At 38.9% G+C, this 25,972-nt stretch overlaps 1 protein-coding gene across 4 annotated transcripts in view; it reads left to right on the plus strand.

Moving 5' to 3' along the window:
- The window catches only part of LOC114465918 (bromodomain-containing protein 4-like), a 119,792-nt gene extending 103,278 nt beyond the window's left edge, over window positions 1-16,514 (plus strand). For all 4 annotated transcript variants that reach the window (XM_028451328.1, XM_028451397.1, XM_028451477.1 and 1 more), the window contains exons 20-21: window positions 15,382-15,625; window positions 15,706-16,514. In XM_028451328.1, the coding sequence (XP_028307129.1) occupies window positions 15,382-15,625; window positions 15,706-15,774 (313 nt within the window). In that variant the 3' untranslated portion in view covers window positions 15,775-16,514. The remainder of the gene's footprint in view (window positions 1-15,381; window positions 15,626-15,705) is intronic.
- The last annotated feature ends 9,458 nt before the right edge of the window (window positions 16,515-25,972 follow it).

Here is a 25,972-nt window from a genome sequence, read left to right on the forward strand (position 1 = left end):
GGAAACAACTTTTTTGAGAACTTTGGAAATGAATGGGAGATTTGAGATTGGTCTGTAATTTGACAGTGATTTAGGGTCCAAGGTGGGTTTTTTGAGGAGGGGTTTAATGAGAACGGTTTTGAGGGAGGTTGGAACATGGCCAGTTTCTAAGGACAGGTTTATTATTTTGGTTATTGTTATTATTTTTTGATGGATTTGTTGAGTTTTAAGCAGAGGAGATGGGAGTAGATCGAGGCGCCAAGTGGATGGGTTAGATTTACGGATGATGTTCTCGACCTCCTGCTGCGTTGTGACGGGAGAATTGTGGTAGGTTTTGTGCGATGGGTGTTGTGGGCAGGTCAAGTGATGTGCTATTGAGACATGGGAATGAGGAACAGATATTATCAATTTTTGATGTGAAGTAATCAAGAAACCTGTTGCAATTTGTGTTTGTGTGGGTGTAGAACGAGGAGATCTGTGGTTTGAGAATGTGATTAATTGTGGAAAACAGGTTTTTGGAATTGCCTGAGCTGTTGTTTATGAGTGTTGAATAGTGTTCTGACCTAGCCCTGGAGAGTGCTTTAACATAAGCCCTATGATGTTCCCGGTAGGCCAACTTATGCACCGTCAGGCCAGATGACTTACAGGCATGCTCCAGGACACGGCCAGCCCTCTTCATCCCTCTCAGCTCGTCTGTAAACCAGGGTGCAGAGCGGGTAAATGTGACAGTCCGGGTTTTCAATGGAGCAAGAAAGTTAAGAATGGAGGTGAGGCTGGTGTTATAATAGTCCATTAAGTCATCAGCTGATGAGTGAGGAGGGGGGAGAGAACCTGCAGATGTTGACAGAGGGAGGTGGAATCCAAGTTTTTGATATTTCTGAACAGTATATGGCGCTTTGGTTTGGTGAGATGGACTGATAATGGAACTTTGAATGTAACTGCCAGGTGATTGGAGACACCGACGTCTTGTCGTTGAAGGCCTGTGATTGGGAGGGAGTCTGTAATGACAAAGTCTAGTGTGTGGCCTCTATTGTGTGTGGGGCCATCCACAAGCTGCTGGAGGTCTGATGACGCAGACGGTGACGCGTCTGTTGCGCGACGAGACGTGATGCCGACCAGAGGGATGTGATGGAGCTGTGGTCACCGCATTGGGACACAACATACCGGCGCCCTGTTCTCCTATGGATGTAACGAGGTTGCCATGGAAGATCCAGTTTGTGCAAGGAGGCTCGGTGGTTGTATTTGAGAGCCTGGCGATGCTGTGTCGAGGTGTCCGACCACAACATGAAGTGTGTTAGCTGCTAGCAGAGATCCAGGCATGTAGCGGTTAATGACAGTGACATACACCAGAGTAATCCACAGCTTCCACAGGGATGGTGTTCCACGTACAGACATCAGCTTGAAGGTAGAGGTGATGCAGGATCCCTGGAGACTGATAGGACTCGGTGTTTGGATAGTAGCGGCTACCACCACTAGCATAGCCGCTCCAAGCAAGTGGCCACCGGGCTTGCAAACCTTCGATAAGACCAGGGGAGGCAAGGAGCACCAAAACAACAGCTGTAGGGTCAATCCTACCTGAAGACATCTGATGGTGGCTCCAAGGTTTAAGGATTCGAAGCCAGAGAATGGACAATCCACTGGGACTTTTCCGGATCCACGTAGTAACAGGTACAGTATGTGCCAGTTAACACTTCACTTAGTAACAGTACTTAGAAGTGCAATAATATCTGTCAAATTGCTGTAGTGGTTGCAGTAACTACAGCAAAACAATACGGTAGGACGGATTTGCAGAGAAGCAGCGAACAACCAGTGCCAGTGTCCTCTCTGCTACTTCCGGTGCACATAATTGTGCTTCGTTCAGGATCGTTCAGGACAATGGGGATTTCGGGCTTCTTGGACTTCTATGAAACTTGCTGCATTTACGATACCTTCATAATTTTTCATAGATAAACGTTGTCATCTGTTAAACTAAATGCAAAATTTATAATTAGATCAACCAACAAAAAAAAAGACAAATGCAGGCTACCTATAATTAGATCAACCAAAAAAAAAAAGAAGACAAATGCAGGCCTGCTTCTCTACTTGGGTCATTTGGCATCTTTGTGCTATGAAATGGCAACAGCATTTAAAGGTCTACTGCATTATCTGTCATTTTCATACAGTATCTGATTGTATTAGGCAATCCAATATATATATGTATATATAAAAATTCTTCCTCACCCACCCGGGGCGGTGTCTTTTTCCTTCAAGCTCGGGTCCTCTACCAGAGGCCTGGGAGCTTGAGGGTTCTGCGCAGTATCTTTGCTGTTCTTAGCACTGCACTTTTCTGGACTGAGATGTCTGATATATTTCCTGGGATCTGCTGTAGCCACACTTCCAGTCTAGGGGTCACTGCCCCGAGTGCCCAGACGACCACGGGCACCACTGATGCCTACACCCTCCAGGCCTTCTCCAGCTCTTCTCTGAGCCCCTGTTTTTTTTCCCTAGTTTCTCATGTTCCTTTTTCCTGATGATGCAGTCACTCGGTATTGCTATGTCAACCACAATGACTTTCCTCTGCTCTTTGTCCACCACTACAATGTCCGGTTGATTCGCCATTACCATTCTGTCCATCTGTATCTGGAAGTCCCACAGGATCTTAGCTCGGCCATTTTTACCACCTTTGGAGGTGTTTCCCACTTTGACCTTGGAGTTTCCAGCCCATACTCTGCACAGATGTTTCTGTAGACTATGCCAGCCACTTGGTTATGGCGCTCCATGTAAGCTTTCCCTGCCAGCGTCTTACACCCTGCAGTTATGTGTTGGATTGTCTCAGGGGCCTCTGTGGTCTGTATCTCATCATTTGGCCAGCTTATTATTCCTGCAGGATATCTGATTGCTGGCAGGGCATAGCTGTTTATTGCCCGGGACTTGTTTTTGCCATTGAGCTGGCTTCTTAGGACATGCCTTACTCGTTGTAGGTATTTGGCCGTAGCCGCTTTCCTTGACACCTCTTCGAGGTTGCCATTTGCTTGTGGGATTCTGAGGTACTTGTAAAGGTCCTCAATGTCTGCTATTGTTCCTTTTGGGAGTGAGACCCCTTCTGTGGGGACTACCTTCCCCCTCTTAGTCACCATCCGACCACACTTCTCTAGTGCGAATGACATCCCAATGTCTGCGCTGTAGATCCGGGTGGTATGGATCAGTGCCCGCTTATCTTAGCTGCTATGATGCCAGACATGAGCTTCCACGTTGTGAGGCAGATTATTGGCCGATATTTGGGTGCTGCCGCCTCCTCCTATATGCCTTTCCAGTACTGTTCAATTTCCAGCCTTGGTGGGTCGACTCTGCTATTGCTTCCCTGCCAGTGAGCGTACGTTTTCGCTGGTTGAGTTGTGAACAGCCAGTTTATTCGTCTGGCTTCATTGTCTCTCGTGTACCTCTTTAGGTGGCTGGCCAAGGCTTGGAGCCTTTGTTTAGCAGTTTTCAATGCTTCAGGTATGGACATCTGACTGTACCTCTTGGGGACTTGATTTTTCATTACACCATTCACCATTCTGTCAATTGGCTCACTTCTCTTTGTGCTGCCTTGATGTTATCCTCCAGCCATATTTTCCATGGTGGGTATTTCATCTCATGGTTGCTCTTACAATAGCCAAGTGTTTCTATGATCACTGCTGCTGTGGATGAACTTATTGGTTTCAGTGATGGTTGATGTAGGTATTGCTCTCAGAGCTGCATTCACATCTTCTATGAGACTTTCTTAGCTTCTGTAGTTGGCTTCGTGGTTGCCTGGTGGACATTTTTGCCATGACCTTATTTTTCAGGTCAGTCGTTGCCTTGTTCAGCGTGATTGCGGTTATTGGGGTTTTTGTACCTAATCTCTGGAGTGGGGGTTGGTGTTAACTCTGCTCTGACCTGGCTGCATGGCTCCACCTTGCTGTAGCATTGGTGTTGTACCTCATCAATCTCAAGTTGTGATAGCAGTTGCCTTTTGTGGATGTTGGAACACTGAGCTACTAGTTGTTTCTCCGTGAGTTTTGTAGTAACCATTTCTCCCACATCTTTTGCATGTAGCCCCTCTGACTAGGGTTACTGGAGTAGTAGCACTCCAACAGAGCCCTGTTATCGCACCTTGCCCATTTCAGTTGTTTTTGTTCCAGTAGCCCATTTTTCATCAAAGTGCTCTGGTTTCGCAGCACCTGACACAGACCTTGTTTGGCCGGGCGACGTCTGAGCCAGCATGTCATTCATTTCACTGTCTCTCATCATTGTATGAGGTAGGCAGTAGCGTGAAGGGTCTTGCCCAAGGACCCACACTGGCAGATGGTATATTGCTCATTTTCCTATCCCAATGTTGCACTTCTACAAAAGAATATCTTTCAGGTGAAACTCCATCAAAAAGTTGTAGTTTATACTGTGAATATATGATTTACAAATCTAAAGTCAATGTAGTTTATATTAAAATAAGCAATATACGTTACTGCCACATTCTGTATGATTCTATGAGGCACAGTTATGGAAATGGACACATGAATGTAATTATTACACTCACTGTCTCCCCTCTAAACTCTAAATAAATTCACTATTCCTACAATAACTCCTTTTCATCTTCATGTGGACGTCATGGGGTGATTCATGGTTTGAGAGGGCAAACCATGAAGAATACTTATTTAGTAGGTAGTTTAGTTGATTAAAGATACTAAAATGTATCTTATACATGAAAATGTTTATTGTAGTATAACAGGGACTACAATATTTAAAAAAAAAAAAAAAAAAACCTATAACTTCTGTTAGAATACCAAGCTTTGAGTGTCCTTTGATCAACGTGATTGGAACCTGGATTTAACATCCATGGTAAAAAAAAAATCCAGGACAGGGAGAAGCAATAGTGGCTCACTTTGAGCTGTTTGATGACCTGGATGTCGGTGTGGATGTTGTGGGAGCTGTCCGGATCTGATTGACACCATCACTTCAAGTTCGTGGAGTGTCTAAAATTGAAAAGAATCATGAAAGGATAAGTCTGGGCACAAAGCATTTTCATATATATTTTGGAGTTGCCCCTCTGTCCTTTTTGGACTAACATTTACAGCATCCTGGAAACTGTCTTTTGAACCAAATAAAATTATAACTGGAACTGCAAGCACTTACGAAAGGGGCCAAGCCTTCCCACGCGACTCGGCCCCTAGGTTTCGCGGAGCCCATGGAAGTTTGTCACAAAGGATGACGGGCTTGGGGCGAGCGTCAGAACACAGGCCAATGTGCCGTTTGCTGTGAACAGGTGGATTTGAACTTTTGGGAGATGTGATTTAAAATGTGAAAGTTACAGGCCAAAATGCGTTTGCACCTATTATAGCGCCACCTAGTGGTGCACATTTTGGTATGGGTGATTTGTGTGCTCTTATATATGTACCCTGTAAAATTCACAGCCCTCAACATAATACTTCAGCTGAAATAAAGGTTTGTTTATTTATATGTTATGTTTTAAAAAGCCACACCCCCTTGACCAATCGAAATTGACTTCAAGATACAGCCCCAGGAGCGACCAAAGGTCATACCCACCAAATTTCATAAAAATTGGTCGTGCCATTTAAGAGATATAAATTTCACATATTTGCAGCGCCCCCTAGTGGCGTAAATTATAAACATTTTGCTCCTACCTTTACAGTCACATGCCAACCAAGAATCTCAAATTTGGTGTTAGCATTTATTTTGACCAAGATATGCAACAGTTATGCATTTTTATAGCTAGCTAGAAAACTTTACTCATTAATTATTCACACATATTTAGAGCCAACTAAAATATTTGCTGAACTTTAGATCTGGTCCAACTGAAGACTCTGCATGCAAAGTTTCATGCTTATTGGACAAAACCCCAAGGAGGAATTTGAAAAAGTAGGTTTTTGATGTGTAGTGAGTTACAAAGAGCAAAATGCCGTGGGAGTGGGCATGGCCTATGTCAGAAGATGTGACTGTATGTAGGGAACACGTGGATATGAAGTTTATGAAGATGTGAATTAAAATGTGACAGTTTGAGGCCAAGATGTGTTTGCAATTATAGCGCTACCTAGTGGCGTAATTTTTGGCATGGGTGGTCTGTGTGGTCTTCTATATCTACCCTGTAAATTTCACAGCCCTCAATATAATAATTCAACTGAAATAAATGTTTATTTATATGTAATGATGTAATAAGCTATGCCCACTTTGACCAATTGCCAATAAATTTGAGATATGGCCTCAAAAGGGACCCAAGATCATACCCACCAAATTTTAGTATAAATTGGTCTTGTCATTTAAGAGATATAAATATTCCATATTTGCAGCGCCCCCTAGTGATCTACATTATTCAAATTTGCCGTGTACCCCCACAGTCACATGCCAATTAAGGATCTCAGATTTGGTGTTGTTAGCATTTATTTTGACCGAGATATGAACCAGTTCGTGTTTTCATAGCTAGCTAGAAATTTTACTCGTTAATAATTTGCGCATATTTTGCCCGAACAAAATTATTCCCTGAACTTTAGATCAGGTCCAACTGAAGACTCTACGTGTCAAGTTTCACGCTGATTGGACAAAATTCCAAGCAGTAGTTTGAAAAAGAATGTTTTACAGTTTTTGCGATTTTGCTGACCTGAGTGAAGTCAAAGGTCCATGTATAGTGCATACTGTAATCCATATTATAACCAACTGCTAACATTCTTGTCGTTAGATAGAAAAGAGTTGAAACTGTACATTAAAACCATGTCAATGATTGTTTTCCCTGAGCACCTGCTTATGTTATATTTGTTGATGCCAAGATGCACAATACCGTCGCTTATTTGTCACTTACAATTAGCATGAACACACTACAGTCCACTTGTGCTGGAACATCCTTACAAAAATACCAGACGTTATTGACAACTCAATTATATTTAAATATTTTTAATAAAATTAAATTTTTGATACCATTTCAATGCAATAGCACATTTCACCAGGCATCTAAAAAAAAAATAAATCCTTCACCTTGTTTGAAACGAATGCCCAGAATCCTGGCACCATCTTTGCTGCAATGGTGCTTTAAAAGACAAAAGAATAGCATGCTGAAATACACTATTAAAGACCTTATATGATTGTGATGTGACATGACATTTCATTTGTGTGCAACATTTTAAACAGTTTAAGCTTGCTGTTCCATGCTTCATTCTGAATAGCACCTTTTCCCATCAGCACAGGCAATTGATTGTCGATTAATTGGCTTTAAGCAACAGTGGTACCAGACTGTGCTACTTTAATTGCCAAAAATATAATGAACACATCATCAGAAGGCTTCTTTAGAACACAGCAGAAGCAACATTGAACGGTTGCTAACATACCTCTTCTAGGAACACTGAACGGTTCCTAAACAACATAATAATAATCATAATAATGATAATAGAACAGCATGCAACAACAACAAAAATGTAAATCTATTGTTGTGCTAACTGGGGATAATGCTCCGTGCTCGGGGCCCCGGAGAGTCGTTAACACGCACGTCAACCACTAACGTTAACCTACAGTTTAGCTTCATAACTTAACAATTCTCATTAACAATAAAACTGATTTCACTCCTCATTACATCTGAATAAGGCTTTAACATTTAACACTCACAGACATGATAGACTTGTTTCGTCTTCTTAACCGGAACCTACTTTTTCTTTTATGTTTCATGGCAGTTTGCTACCTATTCCAAGGAGCATTACCTCCACCTACTGACCAGAACTTACATCCAGCCTCGCTGGACCATCCAGCCCCGCCTTCCCACAGGCTGCAGCCATTGCCTTCTCTAACTATCTTCTCTCTATCCTCGTCACTGCTTGCCTCTAACTCCCGTTTATTATTTGTTTTTTTTTTTTCCCTCTCCCTACTTGCGACCATTCTGAGTCTAGTGTTTCTTCTTCTTCCTCCTGTCAAATGTCACTGTCATCCATTGGAGTCCCATGCACCCCCATTTCCGCTGCCCAGAGCCGGAGCCACTGCTGCTGCTGGACGTCATGCTGCTCGCCGCTCGTGGACTCGTGTCACCATGTCGACGACTCGGTGCATGTTGTGTGAGGTGTTAGAGACAGCTCATCAAGACCCGCCTTACGTTGCTTCTGATTGGTTCATTATTGTGTGATGCCTGCCGTGGTTGATTAGATTTAGGCACAAGGATACATGGATTGGTCTGGGATTGGTTATCTCGGTCAGTCAATCAGAGTTACTCGAGCTACGGCAAGCCGCAAGGAACAAAGTTTGTTATCATTAAAAAAATAAAAAGAGTACTGAATGGGGAAATATAAGCATGAGAAATGTCAAGTGTGGCGTGAGAATGCGTCACATTGCATAACTGTCACACTCTAAGTGTGAGGCTTGGCAGCTCTGTATCTGTTAAAACACGGACATTTACGTGCAACCTAACTTAAGTAACAACAGCCCGCCTACCAGCCCGTTCTGATTGGCCAAATTGTCTGAAGGGCACCCTAATCAGCCATTAGATTTGTGGGTGTGTGAAGGTGTGTGTGTAACGATAAGCATCCCTGCACTAAAATGAAAATGTCTGCAAAACAGACAAGTTATTAACTATAGGACTGGCACATTTATCTGATGCTAACAGTTAGCTAGTAGCCATCCTCCAAAACACCACTCCAAAGAATATGCAAAGTCCATAAATATTAGCCAAACATGTTAACACAATGATTTATAATGCATAACTTACAGATGAAGCCATTTGTGGATTTAGATACAAGATTTAGCTGTACTGGACGGACACCAATCTTCCTTTTGCGCATTGAGAGGTCAAAAGGAAGTACATTGCTCCTGGGTTATCTAAGCCCATTCTGATACAGTGATGTTACACTTTTCTGCTGCTAGATGTTGGCAACAACACACAGATAAACATTAACTGATTTACAATACAATATGAATACTGTACATATTTCCGACACACACTGTACTAGTTTACACAATGTGAAAATAGATTTGCAAACCAACTCATGATATATAAACATTTACTTTTAAAATTTCTGGGTTTTCTATTGCAAAGGGCCCAAGCCTGCCTGTGCTTGCTCTTGAAACAACACCAGTCTTTTTTTTTTTTTGAACCCTGTATTTAAAGATTTTTCAGTTTTATACAAACAAACATATCAAGACTCAGGGCTTGTTCAAATTTATTTACAGAGATTTACACCACAATGCCAACCAGTAGCACATGAGCCCCCAACTTGTGGAAAGATATCCATAAAATGAAACACACATGCAAAAAAAGAAAAAAAAAACATACAATACAATAGGCTGCACAACCCAACTCCTCAATGATTGAATTATGCATTATACATCCCACTCAAGTAAAAGGCAAACCTTCAACATATTCAATGAATGGCAACCATGTCCTATGATATTTATTTATTGACCCATGTAAGCTGTACCTTAGATATTCAATTTGCAAACACATCAACTCTCGTACCCACTGAATAAAGGAAGGAGGTTGTGCGTCCTTCCACTTTGTTAAAATGAGTCTCCGGGCCAAAAGTGATGAAAGGGCAATGGCACTGGCCTGGTACGTGCTTAATTTATGTCCATTTGGGACTACACCGAACACTGCGGTAATCGGGTTGGGATCAATCGTTCTGCCACACACGTGAGAAAGCATCAAATTTAGATCCCCAAAACCTACTCATTGCCACACAGGACCAAAACATATGGCTCATGGTGACGGGCGACTGTTTGCATCTTGGGCACGCATCATCAGAGGTACCGTATATTCTAGCAAGCTTGGCCTTAGTAAAATAGGAACGGTGCAAAACCTTAAACTGTATCAAACAGAGTTGTATGCAGATGGATGTTGAATGTATGAGCCCGATACTTAACTCCAAGGTATCATCAGATATTTTCATGTTTCGGTCTTGTTCCCAAGAAGTCTTCACCTCAGCCAAAGAAGTAGGATCTATGGGATGCAACGCATTATATATTTTGGAAATCTCTCCTCTGGGAATAGATTGTAGCTGCAAACAGATTTCAAGGGGGCAAGCATGTGGTTTGTTTGGATACGTGGAGAAATGCTTTGATGCAAACCATCAATATCAGAAATATAGCATATCATAAATATCTAAAAAAGTGAGATCATATCATAAATATCTAAAAAAGTGAGATCTGGGAATATCAAATTTTTTTGCAAAATCTTCAAATGACATAAATGAGCCATTAATAAACAGATCAATGAAAAACACAATCCCCTTTGTTTGCCAAATTTTGAAACCTGACTCATTTAAGGCTGGTAGAAAAGAAGGGTTAATAGTAATAGGAGCATAGATAAGGGTCTGTTTGAAGGAAAAGTGGCGACGACATTGAAACCATAATCTGAGAGAGCTTTTAACCAGTAGATTTGTGAATTTTATTTTCCCATTTAATGGCAATAAGGAACACATTAGAGCTATGGGTGTGGCAGAAGGACTCGAGCCCAGTTCTATAACAGACCAAATGAAGTCACAATGCCATCAATTTTTTTCAAGAACATTTTGGGAAGAAATAAGGGCAGCATCTGAAAAAGATACATGAATCTGTCGTTATGTACAAAAGCAAGTCGTCCACATAAAGAGATAATTTGTGAATAGCTCCTCCTCGAATAATCCCCCTAACACCTTCATCCGACGCAATGCCACGGCCAAAGGTTCGATTGCAATATCGAAAAGCAAGGGGCTCAAAGGGCAGCCCTGGCGGGTACCTCTATATAGTGGGAAATAATCTGAAACAATATTGTTTGTCCGAACTGAGGAGAGTGGCAGTGAATATAAGATCTTAATCCATTATATGAATTTTGGCCCAAAACCAAACTTGCTCATGACCGATAATAAATATGGCCACTCCACACAATCAAAAGCCTTCTCAGCATCAAGAGACTATCACTTGAGGCTGATCTGTGGAGTGGTCAGAATACAAAACATTGAATAAGCGTCAAGTGTTAAAATAGGACTGTCGATTTGCAATAAAGCAAATTTGATCTTCGTGAATGATTGTGGGAGCGATACCTTGAAGGCGGAGTGCAAAAATTTTAGTAAGAATTTTATAATCTACATTTAGTAGAGTGATTGGCTGATAAGATTCACATTTTTGAGAGTCTTTATCTTTTTTTAGTAACACAGAGATTGTGGCTTGGTACAAGGTTTGTGGCAACGTATTATTTATATGTATTTCTAAAAACATATCACAAAGTAGGGGTGCCAACTTATTTGCAATTGCCTTGAAAAAATCACACGAAAACCCATCTGGACCTGGCGCTCTGCAGACACCCGATCGCCTTTAGATTTTCAGCTATGGTTACAGATCCCTCAAGTGACTCCTGTTGATCTGTCGCAATTGTAGGAATATCTAATCTACCTTGAAATAAATCTATATCATTTGTTGTACATGCAGTCTGACTGGTGTAGAGATTTTGGTAAAATGTTTTAAAAACTATTAATCTCTTTAGGGTCAGTTGTTGTTCGACTAGAGTTTACTCTGATTTCTGGTATTCAGTTACTTGAAACCGACTGACGTAGCTAATGCAAGAGAAGTCTATTGGCTCTTTCTCCATGTTCATATACCTTTTGTCTTGTTCTGAGCAAAAGTTTCTCTGTCTGTTTAATTGAAAGAGTTTCAAATTCAGATTGCAGCAATAGTTTTTGTTTGTACAGATCCGGAGATTGATTACTAGCATATTGTGAGTCCAGGTCAGCTTAAAACGCCGCTTAAAACGTTTTTTATTTTTCTGGGCTGCAAAGGAGATAATTTGGCCATGTAGGTATGCCTCCAGAGATTCCCTTAAGTATGGATTTTGAGATGTCTGGGGAATCATTAAGCTCCAGAAAAAAATCAATTTGAGACGCTAAGTATTTACAAAATTCTTCATCAGACAACAAAGTTGAATCAAATCTCTAGACCCGCTACATGGCACAAGAATTAGGAAATTAAATATCTAGTTGAACCGGTGCATGATCATAAATCACAATGGTATGATATTTACATGTGGTAACTTTAGGAATAAGAAAATCATCCAATAGGAAATTTTCAGTCCTAGAGTACGAGTGGTGTACTGGGGAGAATAATATTTTGCGACAGGCTCAGTTGCACGCAGCAGGTCAGAGATACCGTAATTTTGGAGAAAGGAATTAATAACTGAGGCCGATTTGGAAATCTCTGCAGATTGACACGTTTTCGATCTATCCAGACTTGGATCAAATACAAGATTCAAATCCCCTCCCATTATCAAATAGGAAGTATTTAAATCAGGCAATACGCCAATGATTTTCTTAAAAAATTGTGGATTATCCCAATTAGGGGCATAAACATTTAATAATGTGACCGGGGTATTGTGTAATTTGCCTGTAATTATGACAAAACGACCATTAACATCATGTGTTACATTTGAACAAACAAAAGGGAGATTCCTCTTAATAAGTATAGCGACCCCTCTGGCTTTGGAATCAAAGCCCGAATGGTACACTTGTGAAAACCAATTACACGACAGTTTATTACACTCTGTGGGGCGCAAATGTGTTTCCTGTAAAAAGACAGTCTGGTTTAAAGGTCTGAAGATGAGCATAAATCCTTTTACATTTGTCCAGATTAGTACTGTAAGTCTCTTCACATTTCATGTAATAAATGTTGTAGAACAGGGCCCACTTGTTTGTATTGGATTAGAGGTTGCCATGGTCACACTGAGTATGGGCAATCAACATCTGTATGGAGCAAATAAGTGCAGCCAAGTAAACAAAGAAAAAAAAAAGAACACACACAAAGTGAAAAATACAACCCCCCCAAAAAAACAAAACCGTGGGTTCTTCTCACTCCACACAGGAGGAGACAGCCTCAGCCCACCCCCCAAAGAGCCTATATGTAACATGTAACTAATTTTAACATTAACATTAGCTTCAGCAGGGAACAAAATGTTCTAAAATACTTATCTGACAAAATATGGTATAACATTAAATACTGCCATCAAACTTACTCTACACTATGTGGGTTAAAAGAGAACAATTACCAATTCACATTATGAACCAATGAGTACCTCATTGTTATATTATATTCAGCCATCATCCTGTCTGCCATTATGCACCAGATGCTTCATGGTGTAGTCCTTAGCAGCTACTGGATTGGTAAAGGACTTTTCACCTAAAGGCGAGGAAATCCTCAGTTTCGAGCAACTCCTTCACATCCTTGAACGTCCCTCTCCTCCTCACTACTGTAGATGGCGTTCCTCGCCGCTTTGCGTAGAACCTCCAGTTTTTCTCGGTAGTAATGAAACTTAACAATTAGCGGCCTGGGTCTCTGTCCTCTCACTGGGACCGAAACAACACCAGTCCAATTAGTGCTGTGGAGTTCATCATGAGCTGGAGGTTATAGACCATGGACGTGGTCCTGGTCTTGCTGGTTCTGGTCCATGAATCGTGTCCATGACTGTTCCATGGAAGAAAATCTGTCTTACATCTTCTTTCTTTTTTTCCTGCATAGAAGCATGAATAAATAGTATTAGTTCTTAATAATAGTTTAATTTATTTGTAAATGTAACTTCAAGAAAATGGTGTATATTGATATTTCATGCAGAACCAAGAGATATTATTGATCATCTTGATGTTTGCATAGAATAAATGAATATTACTGGATTTGTCCTGATAAAGTTCAGTAATATTATTACATGGCCATTGTGTAACAATAAGAGAAGTTCTGAATACAGGTCAATGAAATATTGCTGCTGTTTTCAGGAATATTAAAGGAGTAATGGTTTCCTAGCTTACTCCCACTACAGTGAGACAGACAGCAAGAGGGTTCCTCAACATTTCCTTCTTGAAAGCCTACATTCTGAGTGAACTCATCCTTTAATAACTCCGTAAGTTGACCATTTATACCATAAAAGCGGTGCTGTTTATGATAATTTAAGTGATCAGCCAACTGTCTCCCTTGTCACCCTGCTGCGCAGACACACACACACACACACACAATTGTTCCCTGGTAATGGCGTCACTGGAGCGATGAAGTGATGGAGTGACCAAAAAGCACCACTGTGTTCAAGTGACACATCACGGGCGATTGAAGTGACTGCAGTTGCTACAGTCACATTCAGTGTGCGTATTGGGCTGTCGTAAAGCAGTACGTGTTGTCGCGAGAACGATAACAGAGCTGCGAGACTGCCACCGGGTCGGAGACAGGGAAAGTTACAAGTGCGCTTTCAGAGACAGCAGGGAGTGATGCAATACCCCCCCAATCACCCCATAAACACTTGTATTACCCTCAGAGGGACTACGAGGAGGAGTCATTAAGGTGAAAAAGTTACTTAGTTCTGCTTTAATAATCAAAAGGTCCTTCTTCCTATAAGCAAACAGACAATAATCAGACACAAAACAGTTCATGAGTGACTTTGGTCTTATTGATATCTGAAAGAGGATATTCATTCTTTTTCATGGTGCATAATTCTTATTCGCGCATCAAAAAATTTCTGGCTTGTCATTTCATTATCCACATTATCACCAACACATATATTCATCCATTTATCATTAGTGACCATGCTCAAATAACTTTTACATGGATCAGAAACAAACCACACAAACCTCTCACCAGATAGCGCTTTTGAGGTCATTTTCAACACTGCTGTGGGAAACAGGAAAAGCAGTCCTACGCTGTATACCGTATTTTTCGGACTATAAGGTGCACTTAAAATCCTTTAATTTTCTCAAAAATTGACAGTGTGCCTTATAATCAGGTGCGCCTTATGTCTGAAATTAACTACTGTGCTTCAACATACTGAACTGAAAAAGTGAGTGTATTGTTCTGTATTTTATGTGTTAAACCTGAACAACGTTGAGAGTTATTGTTAATGAGTTGAATAATGTTTGACTTATCTGACTATTTTATTTCGCTTAATGCGTCTTAATAATAATAATATTAATAATAACAAACCGGTGTGCCTTATAGTCCGGTGCACCTTATGTATTAAAATAGACCCAGTCAGGTCCATTCATTGATAGTGCGCCTTATAATCCGGTGCGCCTTATAGTCCGAAAAATAAGGTATTTTTGATCATTTTCCACTCACAAATAAAAAAGCTAGGAACAAGAGTCAAAACTGGAAAATAAATCAAACAACTTGAAAACAACTACACAAGCAACCAGAAAGTATCACTTTAAACTAAATGAAATTATTAATAAAAATAAATGAATGAATAATTTTCTTCTTACCAAACCAGTCTTTCCTATGTTGTCTAAAGAATATGTTGTTGATTTTTTTTAATAGATGTAAGAAAAGTTGTGGCCTGTAAATTGTGTAACTTGTGTAACTGATATTTTAGACACTTTGAGCAAGTTAGGTCAGATATTTGTAACTAATTCTTTAAATTCAATTGCACTCTGTTACATTAGGCCCTGATGTCCCTTCCTGTTGTGTTTATTTTTTCTGTAGTCGAGATGACGACGATACAATAGAGCATAGTCGTCGGGCACAGGAAGATGCTCGGCGTCGCCATGAACAGCAATCACCGCTTTCACAGACACCTCCAGCTTCAACTCCGCCCACTCACTCCCCCCAGGCTCCACCCTTACAGCCGCAGGCCTTACCATCACAGACTTCAGCTGCACAGAACGCACTTGACCAACAGAGGGAAATGGCACGCCGCCGCGAGCAGGAGAGGCGCAGAAGAGAGGCAGTATGTAGTTGTTAATGGAATAGAAAATACTGATTTAGGATTCCCATGTTTATGTTGCTCCTTTCTCTTCTTTTCTGCAGATGGCTGACACCATCGACATTAATTTCCAGAGCGATCTGATGGCGATTTTTGAAGAGAATCTGTTCTAAGAGAGAGGACAAAAGAGACGCAGATCTGTAGACACATTGACATTAACTCACTCACGTTGTATTTGTCCCTTTCTCTCAGTAATTGAAGCAGCTGGCTTGTCTCATGTAAATGAGAGATGGGAGGAAGTGAAAATAAAAAGCTCTCGCTCCAAGCTCGGATACATCTCACTCTGTGGTTGTTGGTTCTACAGGGACCACGTCAAATTCAGATCAAAATAGTAATCTCGTATCATGAAATAAAGAGAAGATGGAATTTTGACAAAACGATGAGAAGAGTTGGTGTTGAGTTGCACGACTTTACTGAAGAAGTCCTGTCAAAACTCAGAAACCTTGAACTGTGATGCATTGTAGGAGTGGACAAAGTACAGATGGATCCTTTTCCCTCTGTTTTGTCCTTTTTGGGGAGTGTATTTCACAAAACTTATTATATTAAATCTGTTTTCACAGTTTTATTTAAAAATCAGTTTAGCGCAGTCCAGATTTACTGATCAGAGACAAATACACATGAGCAGCCTACTGAACTAATAGTCCACAGTTAAGCCCATTTAAAGGAGCTAGTTTTGCTTTGTACAAATCAAAAAGTGCAAGCAGTGGAATTGAATGCTCAAACATGTACCATGGAGATTGACTGAAGAATGTTTAGGTAGAAAGCGATATCCTTGTTTACTGTAGGATACATCTGTGCAGATTGTTGCAGTTTTTTCTGTATTTCCCCTCATGTCAACGTAGGGCTGGGCAATTTTTCCCTAAAAAAAAATAATCTCAGATTTTTGAAGAAAAATTCAAGTTTCGATTCCATTTTTGATTTTTTTTTTTTTTTTAATGCACTTAAAAATGACTACAGACATCAGATATATTGTCAAAAGTGCAACTTTATTGCTGTGATTGTCCTCAAGAGTTAAAATGCATAGAACAATCCCAAAATAAAAAGTAAATGAGGTTCTGTCATTCAACAAGTTCAACCTTTAACCTAGGTTTAACAGTACACAGGAGCTTAAATTTTCTGATTAAGAAATCAGATAACTACATATTCTACAACATGTAACATTACAATTAAAAAAAAATAAACTTTTCCCTTAGCATCTCAGCATAGTGCGAATAGAAAATTGAACATTCCTGTGGCACACATAAAGCCTACTCAAAGGGTAAACAAAGAGGGGGCTGGCTCACATCGAAATGCGAAAAAGTCAGAAAAAACTGGTGGGAATTTTTTTTTTTTCTTTTTTTTTTTCAAATTATTATTATTATGATTATTATTATTTTTTTAATCGTTTTTATCTACAAATTCGATTAATCAATTAAATCAATTTTTTGCCCAGCCCTATGTCAATGTTCACCTGGATGAATGGGAATGCAAGAATGGGAATGAGTTTGATCTATTAAGCAAACTGCTTAATTCATTTATGAATTGTTTTATAGTATTTGGTGCATGAGAGATTTTTCAGGCCATCTCCCATAGAATTCAAAAAGCTTGATTGGTTTTAGCAAGGAATGGGAAATCACTATTTATATCCTAATCTGAAAAATTATGGACCAGTTTGCTTCATTAAATTTTAATGACTATAATTTTTAGACCTTATTTAAGAAATTATATTGTTTTATGGCCTGTCTAAGTCTTTTTAGGGAAAGTAGAGTGTAAAACTCTAAACTAAATGTGTCCTTTGGGTTAATGAATTTCTACCTCCTGGTGTCTTAACCATCAAAAAATCATATAAAGGATTATTTCATTGCCAGTGCTGCTATTTTAGGTTAGCTGTGATTTAATGGTCTTGATATAAACAAATTCACATAATGTGTATGCTTTACTTCCAAAGTCTCACAGTATATTGCTCTCACTTATTCTAGTGGGGGGAGGGTTTTGTGTGTGTGTTTTTATAGAGTTAGAACTCTTTCGTCCAATCTCAAGAAATGGAGTTAATATAAATGTGCTCTATGTGTTTAACAACTATTTATTTTCAATCCAAAGTAGTGTAAATAGTGCTGACTTAAGACAAAGGATTAAGGCTTTCTCAGGCTAATGTTCAGAAGTAATCTCCATGGTACCTACAACACTTCCTGTTTTAGGTGATGTTTAAATAATCTACCCAGGCATTCTACCCACTGATTGTCTATCATTGGTTGATTGAGCAAATGTTGGAGTCTGTTGGTTTGGACTTCTCGTGAGCGAGCTAATCTTTAACAGGATGCAGCGGCCCGAAATGCCTAAGACTGACCTCGCATGTTGTTTAACACCCTGTTGTTCTCCATTAGATCACTTTTCTTTCATCTCTCTCTTCAGGCCAAGTGACGGTCTGATTTAGCCTGAGTGCATCCTCTGCCTTAGTGCTCTGGCCTGTTAACTAACAAGCCCATCCTACAAGTTATACATATATATATATAAATAGATACATGAATATATATTATATACGGCAAAAAGTCAACCGATAAAAAATGAGATGGATTTCGATTGTGGGAAGCAATGCTCATCTGTGGTAATTTCTGAGCTTTGGTTTTGGTTTTGTAGAATTTACTGTAAAAAACTTCACTCTTTCCTGTTTTGTTTTCTCAACTATGCCAAAAATCAATCTATTGCGTGCTGAAAGTTTCTTCACATTTTTTTTTTTTTACTTCAAATGCATCTCTCTCTTTATATTAAAGCCCATGTTTTTATTGCTATTTAGTTTTCCAAAACCCCTCTTTTTAAAATTAAAATTTATGCGGCAGTTAGGTCTTTTATAGAATTTTTTTAAGTGTGTGATTACAGCCCTGTCATTCTGTGGTTGCCTGATATATCTGCACTTAACTCTTTTAATTACAGCTTGTTTTTCTTTACTTTGTTTCCTCGTGTACAAGTTTTTCTCCTGTCCTTGCAATACTTTAATAGGTTCTTGTTTCTCTCTCTGAACTTTCGTTTTAAAAGGATCCTTAGCATCCTTGCAAACAGTTTTGGGATGTTGCGTGCCATCATGTGTATCTAAATGCAGGAGATTATTTTTTTTTCTTCTTTCTGTAGTTTGGCTCAGAGACCCTTAACTCATTTTGGTTCTATAATCACTTTTTAAAGGCAAACATTTTATTAATTTCTTTTCCCTAATTTCATATTTGATTGTTTTAAGATTTTCCTTTGGTTTATTTTGCCCAGAACAATGTGTTGAGTGAAAAATTGAGGTCAATTGATTCATCCTGTTCAGATTGTGGAGTACAACAGCTTTTGTAAGAAAAGTATTAAAATAATATTTAAAAAACAACGAGTTCATATGACTCACTGAGTTTTTGTTTGATTGGATCATTTGAATTTCCTAGCTGGGTCAATATGACACCATTCATTTTTAAACCTCTCTTTAAAAATGCTTGACAATGGTAACATTGTTCTTGCTACAAATTTCAGGATTTTTCCTTATTGAGCGCGGACTACTGTGTAAACCTGAATTTAACATTAGGATGAGTTAATTATATATTTGTGTAATTAAAGACGAGCATGACTCTAATTATTTCATAGCTTTAAAACACCCAAAGGATGAAAGGTGTAACAGGAGGGTTAAAGACTAGTTGTGCCACAATTATTCTATATCATCCACAAGGGAGAGCATGCAGCAAGTGTCCCAACTTCTTGTATTATATCAAGTTTCATCATAAACACCTACTATAAACAATTAACTTGCTTTCCTTTAAAAATCATATTATAAGGAACTACACTGCCAACTATTAATACATCTCAGAACATATATATTTCTTATCAATTCTCTAGATGCAAAATCACACCACATGCCACATAAGATGCTCTACATACATAAAATTTAAGGCTCGGGTGCCAAATCCGGTCCTTTAAAACATCCAATTCAGCCTGCAGTAAAATGTAAAAATGACAAAACACGTATCCTTGTAGAAATTACAGAATATTTCAGTTGTAGATAGCCCTCCAAATACAGAAATTAAATGAATGACATTTCCATTAAATTATTAAAATTGAAATTAAATAGAAATTGGTCACAAAATCTATACATTTTAAAGTGAAGATCCTGCAGGGACTGATGTCACATTGATTGGATATCATTTGTGCCTTACATGCTTAATATATTATTTATATGTGAAAGTACAAGCTAGGGGCCACTAACATTTTGAAATTACTTTTTTTACTGTTTTTCCACCTAAAATCTGGCACCCACATGAGCTCAAACTGCTCTGTATTTGGCCTCTGAACTAAAGTGAGTTTGACAGATCTATCATACAATATCTAATGATCAAAAAGTGTTTGGACAACTGACCAAGTGCCGTCTTCACTTTATTAACTTTACTGATCTAAGTTTTGGCTGAGAAGTTGATGTCATTTTGACAATTCATCCCGTACTTAGTCAAGTAAAAAAAAAAACCTCACAGTAAAATCTTTGATTAGAAAATCAATTATACATTAAATCTTATTTTTTACCTACCACTGATTGACTTTTTTATTAAAATAATTGCTCTAAAATCTACTTTAACTTGGTGGCAAATATCTTGAAATATCTGTTTGGACTATTTGGCATGTGCTTTCACTGCATTGGCTATGGCTTGGATTGGATGCTGTTTTAGTGCTGTAGCTCCTTTGTGACCTCCACCTTTATTTGATTTTTAAATGAGCACCTCTGTGGTTGGGAGCTGTATTTCCATAGTGCAAATAAAATCCAGGGTGGGACAGTATACTCGTTTTCCTAAACACGTTGTCTTGGGAGGGGTGAGTGAAACTAAATGTGGGAATTCATCCAAGCCAACCTGTAGATTTATCAGATGAGAGGAAAAGAAAAGGCCCTCATAAATATTAGAGGATAAATAAATTAAAGAAAAAAGGTATTGGTCAGTCCTAGAGTGGTCACAACCAAAGGGATGGGGCTAAAGCCTTGGCTTTTGTAAAGCTCCCCCTTCTCACATATCCTATGGCAAGGAAAGAAGAAAAAAAAAAAAAAACTAAACAAAATACAAAAAATTAACATTGAAAGCAAGAAGCATATACACACGTGTACCTACATACATGCATACACAAAATCTAAAATGCAAATTTTATAAATACGCTTACATACATGCAATAGTATAACTAGTGCAGTGCCTGTCAGAAGTATGTATTCATGTGGGAGCTTAAGTAGATTATGGCCAAATGAGTATGTGTTTGAAGGTTGGATGTACAAAGAAGTGTATATACTCTGTGTTCTGTAGTGTTATAAAGGGGTATATTTGCAGGTGCAAAGTAAAATAGCATGTGCGATTTCCCTGGTTTAATTCTATGGGACATGCGCATGATAAATGTTTTTGTTGTTGTTTTTTACTCATTTTTATATTTTTTTTGTTTGGTGTATTTTTCTGTAATGTATGTTATTTGATTATGTGTACTTTTGTATCTTTCTGTTGCCTTTCTGTGCAATTTTTGTATAATTATTGTTTTTTGTTGCCATTGTAGTGTGATTCTGGAGTCATTTTGTGTATTTTTGTATCTTTTTTTAAATGCGTGTCTCACGCCCAATGCATGAGATTTAAGAGAAAAAAAAACCGACCCGGAAGTACCACGAAAAATAAACATTTTGCAAAACCACAACCATAAGTCCAAAATAATGTATGCACACCATGGGGCCATGTGGTCTTCTTCTACTGATTATAAGAGGTTGTATATAAACTGATTGGTGCACTCGCGCCCCTTCACGCTGAGGTCAAAAGCTGAATAGGTTTCACTTTTGGGTAAACATGAATGTGCCGTCCGGGCGAAATAAAATTAAAATAAACAACATCAAATGAGTCAAAAATAATGATTTTGCACACACTCGGGCTATGTGGAAGCTGTTAAAGAAGTTTCAGGTCGAACAGACACTGCGTCGGGGAGAAATTCGCTCCACAAATACACACACACACAGAACTTCCTCGATTTATTGGAGAGATGATATACATGCACATAAACATACGTAAATACCTGTCCTCTACCTGCTTTTACATATGTACACAAATGATGCACTGACATTTTTTGGCCTAAAATAGCCCAAAAGTGCATTTTCTATTTTTGGTTTAAAGACTTTCATCACCAAATCAACAGAATGAGAATGTTGTGATGACGCAAGCAACAACCGCAGCCAGCATGCACAAACGTGTCTGCGGTGGGGATGTACAGTATTTCAGTATATCTGCACACTAATGCGTCTTCTAAGCAGAGGTAGAGACGGAGCATGAAGTGGAAACAACGAAAAGTACACTCAAGGGTGATTTAAATGTTTTTGTGTCAAGTTGACGCCGTAGCTACGTATAGTCTTCTGCATGGGCGTAGACCCCTATGCCGTACCCTGATGCGTGCTTTAAAAAATCCTAACTACGTGTCAGAAGAATAAAATCATCTTTAGAGTCTGTCAGCACACATTTTGCAAAGATCTATTCAGATCTTCAGCACTTCATCTCGATTATTTGATTACTTGATCCACGTTATGAAGATCCTTACTTGAATTGTGGGAATAAAGCAGCGCAAACAATCCATATCATGATGGATACAGGGAACCACACAGAGCAATGTGTGCTCAGCTTATCATATGGGGGTCCATCAGTAAACCAGCATCTGTTTTTGTATGGAACAATGCATTGATGGACATAGACTGGAACAGTGTTTGGTTACTGCTTAGGAAATACTTTGTAACTTATAAGATTCGAGAGGTATGCCTGAAAATTTTACATCGATGATACCCTGTCAACAGTATTACTTCAAAATTTTGCCCAAATGTAGATCCTCTGTGCTGTTTTTGTCATAATACTGAAGAATCAGTCACATATAGGACTACTCAAATATTCTGGAATGACATATGTATGTTTGTGAATGGAAAGTTTAATATGAACATACAATTTGATAAAAACATTTTTTTAAAAATATGTTATTTTTGGTGTTTTTGGAAAAAACAGCCCTCCAAAAGAATCCTTTGTTGTGAACCTGATCTTAATATTGGCAAAATATAACATACAATGCTCTAAATTCTCCAATTCATAGTATTCCAATCACTTTTATCCCTCATACATAATCACTTTAAAATGCTGCACCAACTCTAAAGCTGTGAAGACCAAAGAACATTGTACTGAATTATATACAGAATTATTTCTCTCTCTTTAATTTATTTTTATACCTGTATGTTAATGACTGATGTGAAAGCCGACGTTTAAATGTACTACAACTCAAGCCTCTTGCTTTGTTAATGTTACCTATTGTAAATTATATCAATAAAAATAGAGCAGTCTGCTCAGAGACTGTTCAGTGCTGCAGTTCATTTTCTCAATTAAAAGAGGAACATGTAATGAAGCAAAAAAGCTAAAATAACAAGTTTATACTCTTCATCAATAACTTAATCTGATGACATGTTTTTGTAATTTACTGTAATGGATTACAGTTACATTTTTGTATCCAGATTACATAACGCTGTTACTTGTAATCCGTTACACCCCAAGCCTGGTGAAATTTTAGGGGCGGATTCACTAAGATCTAAAATAAAGGGTAGTAAACCAGATGCGTCCTGACCCTAAATCCTTTGACGGCACTGTTTCCTCACCTGTTGTGGGGAAATCGCTAACATTGCAGCTCAAACAGGTGCACGTGTCGACGTGGTTGAGACCACCTTATTTAAATGAACATTTTGCTTGTTCAAAGTGGAGAGGTGAGGGCACAGAAGCACAAAATGACATTTGAAGAAGTTACATTGGAGGCAGGTGGACTTCTTTGTCTGCTGCACAAACATTTAATAATAGAAAATACAAAACAAACAAATAAAAGTGTTGTTTAATAAAAATTAATTTTTCCCCCTAATTTAATTTGGCTGTTCTGTCAGTTCCTGTACCTTTGCTCTTATCAGTCTATTGTAGGGGAACAAAGGATGATTAATATTCAAAAATATTAATTATTAAATTTTAATATGTTCGTTGCCAGAGGTGCCATCTAGAATTGAGTTTTAAGTGGCCTAGATCACTTTATTTTAATTAATTGTTACAGTTCCCTGTTTTTGTAGTGGGTTTTTGACGTCAGAATAGAGGTTTAATAAAGGTTTAAATGTCAATAAAAACACAGTGTTTACAATATGTACATGTTTATTTCACAGGCTATTACCACGATGATAGATTAGGCAGTTTCACAATTATTCACAGTTATTTTGACTCATTGGTATCACACAAAATGTACATTTTAACACAGCTGTATGGTATCTACACATTCTGAGTGTTTTAGATGTTTATGTGAATTTGGGATTTATAGGGATTTCCTAACGCTCTGAGGAAGAGGAAGAAGGAAAATGGAAAGTTAAAGTAATGAAATTAATAAAACTTTACCAAAATGAAACATATGGACTATGAATCTAGAATTTTCGATTGAGAGAATTTGTTAAGTTATAAACCACCTTTTTGCCAGAATTGTGTGTGCGTGCAGTTTTACCCTCCTTCGAACAGGCGTGATGATGACAGCTCCTTCTGCGTAACCAGCAGTGGGTGGGGAAAAAGCTTTTCCTGTGTTTTTCCAAAGACGTTTTCCGCTCACTGTACGGGCCCGCGGGATACTGTCGGCCTGGCTGGGGTTCTGGTTCTCCTACACAGCACCACTCCTGGACGTCGATGGGTAGTTTAACTAACATGTTCTCAAATCAAAGATGCTAGAGTTCGTTTAAGCTTACTCATGGGAGGCTATAAAAATTGATTTGTTCCAAAAATTAAAAACTGCTTGGTTAATTTCAAAAATGGAGATAAAACTTAAAGTTAGTCATTGTGGGAGTGGCTGGTAGCCACTTCCTGACTGGAGAGAAGTTCAATCAATATCTCAAAAATTCTGCATCACTAAACTGAACAACATCTAACTGTTAAGTCAGATGCAAAGAGGAGGACTAGAGAGAGGTAAGAGCAAGACGTAAGAGTGAGACGTAAGAGAGAGTAAGAGAAAAGCGTAAGAGCGGGTGAAAAGGGGGAGCGAGGCCTTTTATAAACATGTCAAGAGGTTATCTGATTGGTCAAAACACATCTGCAGTGTGGGAATGAGTGAAACCTGATTGGCTGGCAGAAAGAAGCGGGAGGCTTATCTTTCCTGTAAAGAAGACAAAATGGTGGGGCTATCCCCCATGTGCTTCTTAAACAAAGAGTCATAAAACTAGATAGGGTGTTACCATGTTAGGTCTAAAATGGAGCATGGGTGTGTGCCAATTGCATGAACCCTTGAAAAATGACTTTCAATTGATTATCCCTTAAATGACTGATTTGAATTATTTCTAGCTTTAAGCATAACAAAGGAGGACAAATACACTTTTGATCAATGATCATGGAATATGAAGTTATAAACATTTCCCTTGAAATGTGATTGCATTAGTGCTTAAATATGTCAGATGGAGGCACACGATGAGTCTCTTTCCTGTAGACAAATGGTTAAAATCGAGGTCCCATGTCTGAAATTCGTTTAAATCACAGTTCTGCCTTTAAAGCATCAGATGGTGTATAGGTTTTATTTTTATTTCTTCCTTTTTAATCTTCATGTTGAAGAGGATGTCTCTGGTGTAGGGTGTCAGGTTACATCCCTGTTATCTCTGTGGGGTGTCTGTTCTTTGGGGAGGATGGGTGTCAGCAAAGAGTCTGCAGGAAGAAGGGCTGGGATTTGAAGAAATGTTCCTTGTTCCATTTTTCCATTGTCTGTTTTTGAGTCATAAAAGTGTAATAAAATTCCAAACGTGCGACAGTGTTTTTACCGCCTTTTGACCATCGACCAGGGTTCCTACACTATGGAAAACAGCAGCAGCTGAAGAAACCATACTATTGTTCTGTTGATGACAATGATCTGAATTATTGCAGCAACAGAGTTTGTCAATCAGTTTGTTGCACTTGAAGATGATCTACTGGGAATTATCTAGCAGGTCTGTGCCATCGCTGCATAAGTTACGCAGCTGGTCAGCTGATTCTGGCCTGACAATCCTTACCATGAATGCAACACAAGAGTTTGACTCCCAAAACATGGAGAGGAAGACACTGCTCAGGTGCGTCCGGAGCGGCATCCATGGATCTCCGTGCACAACATCCTCTACACCGCAGCCGCAACGGACTCCAGTTGTTTCTCTCCCACACACACACACACACACACTTTATTCTGCATTTTCTTTCAGTGACTGTTAATATTGACTATTGTTTTATTTAAATTATTTTCTTATAATAAAAAGTTTACCTGAAAAATAATTTTCCATCTCCGCTGTATATTGTATCAACATTCACT

This window comes from Gouania willdenowi, chromosome 1, assembly GCF_900634775.1.
Source record: "Gouania willdenowi chromosome 1, fGouWil2.1, whole genome shotgun sequence".
NCBI lineage: Eukaryota > Metazoa > Chordata > Actinopteri > Blenniiformes > Gobiesocidae > Gouania > Gouania willdenowi.